Below are 7101 nucleotides of genomic sequence, written 5' to 3'. Positions count from 1 at the left end.
GACTAAAACCACAAGCAGTGCATTAGTGTGAACGATGAGGTAATTGTTTGACATTTTAAACATATCCTGAAGTACAGTACATTTTTCTCCCAAAAACTAACCGTTCGCTGATTCGAACGAATAATAAGAACAAAACTCCTTGATGAAGAAGCAACAGTTTCACCTTGAAAAGAATCCTTTCGATGATTTCGGCTGATTTTGTCCAAACGTTTCCTGTCATGTTGCTCTTGGTCAAAGTCGTTAAAATTTTGAGGTGGATATGAGGTTATTCAGTTTCAGGGACATAAAGGAAGTCAGACACAGGAAAGTCAATGTAGTTTCAATGGTAGTTTAATTTGGAACATTCAACATAAGTATTTGCATCATCAATCACTTTTTTGTTTTCAACCTGGAGAACATTGAAGTGTTTGGATTGAAATGATTTTGTCTTCACATTGACGAGCTTAACTTTCAGGGCGAGGTGATGCGAGCAAATGAAAAGCTTGGTTCTACAAGAGAAAAATGAGAAACTGCAGATAAAATGGCTCATTTGCCCCATAGAAATGTATTGAAAATATCCCACCATTTTGCTGTCCTTTCTGCTTTTAAAAAATGTGGTTAAAAAAAGGGTGTTTGCGAACGTCTCAAACATGAAGAACAACAGGAAGTGGGTTGATGGTTTCCGATTATGCACTGTGAGGCTCTTGCTGCATGTTTTCTTTTCCATGTTGTTAAATTTAATTGAAGAATCACTTCACACTGACATGTATGAAAATTAAGGCACTTCTTGTGACTTATTGAGCATGTTGTTGTGTCCATGCAACATTAGGTTGCAATTTTAAGTCTTTTTTTTTTTCTCATACTAAAAGGCACCCCGGAAACTTTGGCTGCATTTTCAAGCGTCAAATTGGAACAACTAGCTTAAACCAACAAAAATTTGTGTCTCGTTCCATTTTAAATTTCAAATAAAAAAAAGAAATTAGCAATAGCAGTTAGCATTTCTGGCTTCTGTTAGCATTTTTTTGGGTTTCATGTAAATGAAACCAAATTCACCAAAATTACTTATATTTTCAATCTGATGTTTGTATTGAAAAATGACTTTATTTATTCATATAACTAACAGGAAATTGTCTGCGTATATTATTGTCCGTGGTTGCACTTCTGAACAATTTGACACAGTTTAGCGTGCGATTGTTTTGTGTGTGTGTGTGTGTGTGTGTGTGTGTGCTTGTGTGTGTATATATATATATATATATATATCAACAAAGTTTATTCCTGATCAGTTTAACCAGCGATAACTGCTTTTTCTAACACAAACTTGTTTACTAATTATCAAAGTTGCACTTGTGGAACTACTCGAAAATTTAGGCCCGATCAAAACGTCAGTGTGAAAATGAAAAAGCAAAAGCAGTCTTTGAGGATTCAAATTCATTGACTGAATTAAAAATTGCTAACAGCTCTGACTCGAGCAAATTTAATTTTTGGTTTGAACAAATGATAAACAAAGCATGAAAAGCGGGATTAGCATTTTGGTGCTCAGGAGACGAGGGTCTCTGTCGTTGCCATGGTGACCCCTGATCACCTACATTTTTTTTCACTTTCATTTGGTAACACGCTCACTGGACCAGCCTGGCTTGACTTGATGTTAGCACCCGTGCTAACGTTCCTGTTCTGCTTGTAGAACAGACGTTTTTGATATCGTTTACTGCTGTCTGGTTGTGTTTATTCACTTAAAAATAAACACACAGCAGAGAGAGCTTTGAAAATGCTGACAAAAATCAGCAGGTGCACTTGCACTACAAAAGTTCAGCGTAAAAAAAAAAAAATGGGGCAAAACATGTTTTTATCTTTGTATGCAATGTGTGTAAGAGCACTTTTTGCACTTAAGTTTGAGAAATGTATTCAGAATTGTTTTGGAAAGTGAATTTTTCGGGTTATAAACAATCTAGTTTAAAATATGAGATTAAATAATTATGGAGGTGGAGGTCATACTCAATGAATCAACTACTTTTAAAGGGTACCACGCAAAGAAAGACATGTAGTTCTTAGAAGATACATGTTAGAACGAGTTCTAATAATTCAAATAATAAAACCCCTCTTAATGTTTTCGTTTGAATAAAAATTGTAAAATTTTAGATAAAAAAAATAAACTCGTAGCTCGCCATTGTTGTTGACATTGCAAGGCGGTGACGTCACATTGGCTCCCTGCCTTACTTCCACAGTGTCACTCTTTAACTGTGTAAGGCAGTGATTTAAATACACTACAAGGTGTCAATGGCAAGTTTTAAATTATTTAGAGATCAAGCCAGTGAGTGTGTTTAGTCCCTCGACTGACGCCACAGTCTCGTTTACTGCAGGTCTATTGTACTTTATGTTCATTTGAGTGCTGTCTTCACAATGTACAGGGCTCCTGATAATGGCTCCCTGCATCATAGTTGTATATTGTGACTAAATATTGCCATCCAGTGAATTTATTGAGCTAAACAAGTTGCTAAAATGTTTATATAGTTTGACCAAAGACCAATTTTGATTGTGAATGGCAGTTCTCTTTGCATTGTTGTTTAAATGTGTGAGAATAAGGCCTCATTAACACAGATTGAAGCGCTTTTATTTTTGTGAACATTTTTTTGAGAGACATTAGTTTTGTTATATTTTCACTATACGATACTTATTTTTGTTGTGAAGGAGTTGCCGAAGCTTATGCCAATAAACGGCGCTCTCCAATGAACGCCTGTGTCTACTCCCTTTCTCTTCTTCTTAGATATCAATGTGCAAAATAAGGCGTCATTAAAATCTGTTGGGCATTAATACATTTATTCATTTTCCATGTCGCTTATTCACTGGGAAGCAACCGGCAGGATGATCAACAATCTGGACATCTGCTTTTACGTGACAAAAATAGGGTAACACGTCATTAGTTGTCTCGTTAGAGGCAAACATTTTCGTGTGTTGTGATGCACGGCCTCAGGCTATCACCAAAAATAATCAAACTGCTGTATTTCACTGTATCATATGTAAAGCACACGGCAGCTCTGGATGCTAACTATCTCCATAATAATATTGGAATAAGTTGGATCACACAATAGTTTACCGTGAAGATCTGAAAACAGTTTTTGACATCAAACATTATCCAGCTCTCATCACTAGAGCAGGGGAGTGCTTTCACTCGCGAACTTGACACACTGAACGCTACTCGACTCATTCGCGTCTTTTGCTTTTGCTGTCCTTCACATGTTCCACTCTGGTTCAATTTGGAAGGGCAGAACCGAGGACATGTTAATGTAGTTCAAGAGTGACACTGTGGAAGTCCGGCAGCATGGCCATGTGACGTCAACAACAATGGTGACCTACTAGTTAAAATAATTTTACAAGTTTTATTAAATCGAAAACATTAAGAGGGGCTTTAATATCAAATTATACAACTCGTACTGACATTTATCTTTTAAGAACTACATCTCTTTCTATCCGTGGTACTCTTTAAGCCATTTCATGTTTTTGTGTGGCAATTATGTTTCATTAACCTTTTATAGGTTATGCATCTATTTTGGTAATAAATAGAAATAAACCACTTAACTCCGGTAGGTCACTTCCTGTTGATCAAAGGGCATTTCACAGTCATTTCCTATTGAGGCAGGGTCACTTCTGATTGATTCTGGCGCATTTCTAGGTCACTCCCTGTTGATATCGGCTTACTGTTAACGTTGAGATATTTAATGGTGACTTTCTGTTGATTGAGAGTCACTTCCCGTTGACTTGTTGAATTTAAAATGAATAAAACCAGAAATAAACTCTGGTTATGGCCCCCAATAACACTATGTATTTATATATATATATTAGGGCAGTCAAAATTATCGCGTTGTTAAAATATTTGACACATTTAACGCACATGCCCCGCTCAAACAGATTAAAATGACAGCACAGTGTCATGTCCACTTGTTACTTGTGTTTTTTGGTGTTTTGTCGCCCTCTGCTGGCGCTTGGGTGCCACTGATTTTATGGGTTTTAGCACCATGAGCATTGTGTAATTATTGACATCAACAATGGGGAGCTACTACTTTACTTTTGATTGAAAAATTTACATATTAAAACAAAAACATTAAGAGGGGATTTAATATAAAATTTCTATAACTCGTACTAACATTTATCTTTTAAGAACTACAAGTCTTTCTATCCATGGATCGCTTTAACAATGTTAATGTTAAGGCCATCTTGTTGATTTATTGTTATAATAAACAAATACAGTACTTATGTACAGTATGTTGAATGTATACTGTATATCCGTCTTGTCTTATCTTTCCATTCCAACAATAATTTACAGAAAAATATGGCATATTTTATAGAGGGTTTGAATTGCGATTAATTATAATTTTTAAGCTGTAATTAACTCGATTTAAAAATTTTAATCGTTTGACAGCCCTAATATATATACATCAGTAGTTCAATGATAACCCTTCAAACAGTTAAGTAATCTGTAAAGTCAAATTTTACTGTTCTATACTAAATTTTGTTTTAATTAACTGGCATATTTCTATATTTGAACTTTTTTGTAATTTTTAAACCCCAGTTTTTGCACACTTACAACCTACTATTTAAACAATCAAGTGATGAGATCTGCAAAGGTTAAACTGATTATGTCATGAGGATTTCTCTACAATAGTAAATGCCATTTGAACTAGGATGGCTGTCAGCCTCTCGCAGTTCAAATAAACTAGACAGCTGTTGCCAACAATGGCACTGAAACGCGATCAGTTCCTGCAAACCATCCATCAGAACAAGGCAGATTGAAAATGTTACAAAAATAAACCTCTGTTAGGCACATTCAGTTCTATTTTAAGGCCAAAAAGGAGCGACATGAAGTGTTGAAAAATCATGCAAATACACTAAATATACAATTAATTGGATTAGGGTATAATTTCTATATAGATTTATACATACATATAAATTCTTATACTTTTAAAGGAATGTTAATCTATTTCATGGTGTAGTTTTTTGTTCTTAAGGTACAAAATCGTATCATCCTATGTAAAAAGTTGCATAATCAACATATTTAAACAAACAAACTTTTGGAGAAGAAAATTCATAATAAAAATAAGTTCTATGCTTTTTTTTTTCCTTCTTCCGCACTTGTATCTTACAATATATTTCTCTCTGCAGCCACACACTCTTACACACACACGCTATCACGCACACACGTGTCCCCATCGTGGTTTCTCCTGCAGCAACATGGCGGCCGTCGAACGGGATGTGTAAACAAAATGCAAATTCACAAGATTGGGGGGTGGTGGTGGCACCGTTACAACGGGCACCTGGCGCAGCCGCACTCCAGGGCCATCTCCATTTCCTCGGAGTAGGAAGTGCCGTCGGTGCAGCGGAAGACCGCCTTCCTCCGGCGGGTTTTAGTGACGCCACAGCAGATGCCAGGGGGCGCCGCCGTCTGGCAGGAGCGGGGGCAGTCCATCCGCGGGATCCGGCTGGTGGACGTGCACGTCCGCATGGCTTGATGGCGCTTCAGCTGCTCTCGCACAATTTCGCCTTGACACTTGAGCTCTGAATAAAAGATGGATTTTACGTAAACGACACACGTCGACTATACAGACATCTACTTCATATAAACATGAAGGACTGGCAGTGAATGCTCATTTTTCTGCGACAGTAATGGTGCTAGATGTCCAACCCATTTTGACAGGGAAGGGCGAATGAACGAATTGGAGGTCTAGTGCCGTCAATGGCAGCCAATGAGTTTGAACAAGATTGTGTCAAAATTGACGGCAATTTTCTTGTATCTCAAGAACATCTGATTGCATACCTGCGTCACAGGTGGCCCCGATGTAGCCCGGCAGGCAGTTGCAGAAGGGCTCCCCGCCCTCCGACAACCTGCACTCGCCGTGCACGCAACGCTGCCCCCTGCAGGCGGGAGGCTCCTCCTTCCGCTCGCAGAACTGGCCCTGGTAGCCCTCACTGCACTTGCAGCTGTACGACAACCCCTTAGGAACGCATGAGCCGTGGACGCACCTGGTTGCGAGAAGGTTGAAATGAAATATGGCTGATTTAAGAAAAATAATGATAAGTGATTGTGTACCTGTGTCCCTGACAAGTGTTTGTGGTCGCGGCTTGCTCGCACAAAGTCCCACTGCGTCCGGGCGGGCACTGACACGTGACGCCCATCTCGCCACCCTCTCTGCACACACCCTGCGCACACACGCTGCACGAGTGGCAGCCCACGAGGACGCCGTCACCCTGAGCATGGTAGATGAAGAAATGAGAAAATTTAGGGGAAATAATTCCGATAGCAATCGACGTCCAATTTATTTCAAAAATAGTAAAATGAAAAAAGAAAAACACGAGAATATTATTATTAAGAGGCTCATAAAGAGGATTTCAACAATGTTTAGTTCAACAATGTAGCTAAAAATAAATTTAAAAAATATATATATCCCTCTTTTTTTATTTAAAACATTATATATCCTTTATATATATATGTATATACACACAATAAAAAAACATTACAATCCTGTTTTCCCTTTTTTTATTGTTTTTTTTTTTTTTTTTTTTTTTTAAAAAGGAAAAATACAAAACGTAAATGAAAACTACTTTTTAAGAGGATATTTACTGTTTACATTTTTTAATATATATTTTAAAAGAAAAATAAAACGTAACTTTTTTTTGTTTTTGGTTTTGTTGGTCTGTTTGTTTAAAGTCATTTACACAATCATCAGGTCAGCAATCTGCCTCCTTGTCTGAGTACTGTAAATCGTCAAATACACACTATTACTGTTACTGTTACACTCGGTTATATTACAACTACATTACAACTTGCTGCTAGTCACTATTCACTTCATTCCCAATCTGTGTACACTGTAATCCATGTTTTTATATTAGACTTATTGTACTTTTGCTTTTGTTTTATGTGGTGCACATTATGGTGAAGCTTTAATCAAGGCTTTCTATTCTATTCTATTCTATTCTATTCTATTCTATTCTATTCTATTCTATTCTATTCTATTCTATTCTATTCTAAAACATCTACTGTATTTAAAAATGTTTTTATTTACAATAACAAAAGCAAAAGCTAATGTGAATTTAAAAAAAAAAAAAAAAAAAAAAAAACAGTCCATACTTGTT

General features: G+C 36.9%; 1 protein-coding gene across 3 annotated transcripts in view; it reads right to left on the bottom strand.

The window, feature by feature from the left end:
* Positions 1 to 326: 326 nt before the first annotated feature.
* slit3 (slit homolog 3 (Drosophila)) overlaps positions 327 to 7101 on the bottom strand; it is a 399629-nt gene continuing 392854 nt past the window's right edge. For all 3 annotated transcript variants that reach the window (XM_057849631.1, XM_057849630.1, XM_057849632.1), the window contains 3 exons: positions 6059 to 6216; positions 5786 to 5991; positions 327 to 5526 (listed from right to left, as the gene is read on the bottom strand). In XM_057849631.1, the coding sequence (XP_057705614.1) occupies positions 5273 to 5526; positions 5786 to 5991; positions 6059 to 6216 (618 nt within the window). In that variant the 3' untranslated portion in view covers positions 327 to 5272. The remainder of the gene's footprint in view (positions 5527 to 5785; positions 5992 to 6058; positions 6217 to 7101) is intronic.

Source organism: Corythoichthys intestinalis, chromosome 11, assembly GCF_030265065.1.
Source record: "Corythoichthys intestinalis isolate RoL2023-P3 chromosome 11, ASM3026506v1, whole genome shotgun sequence".
In the NCBI taxonomy this organism is placed as follows: domain Eukaryota; kingdom Metazoa; phylum Chordata; class Actinopteri; order Syngnathiformes; family Syngnathidae; genus Corythoichthys; species Corythoichthys intestinalis.
This window is presented reverse-complemented; position numbering and strand designations above follow the sequence as displayed.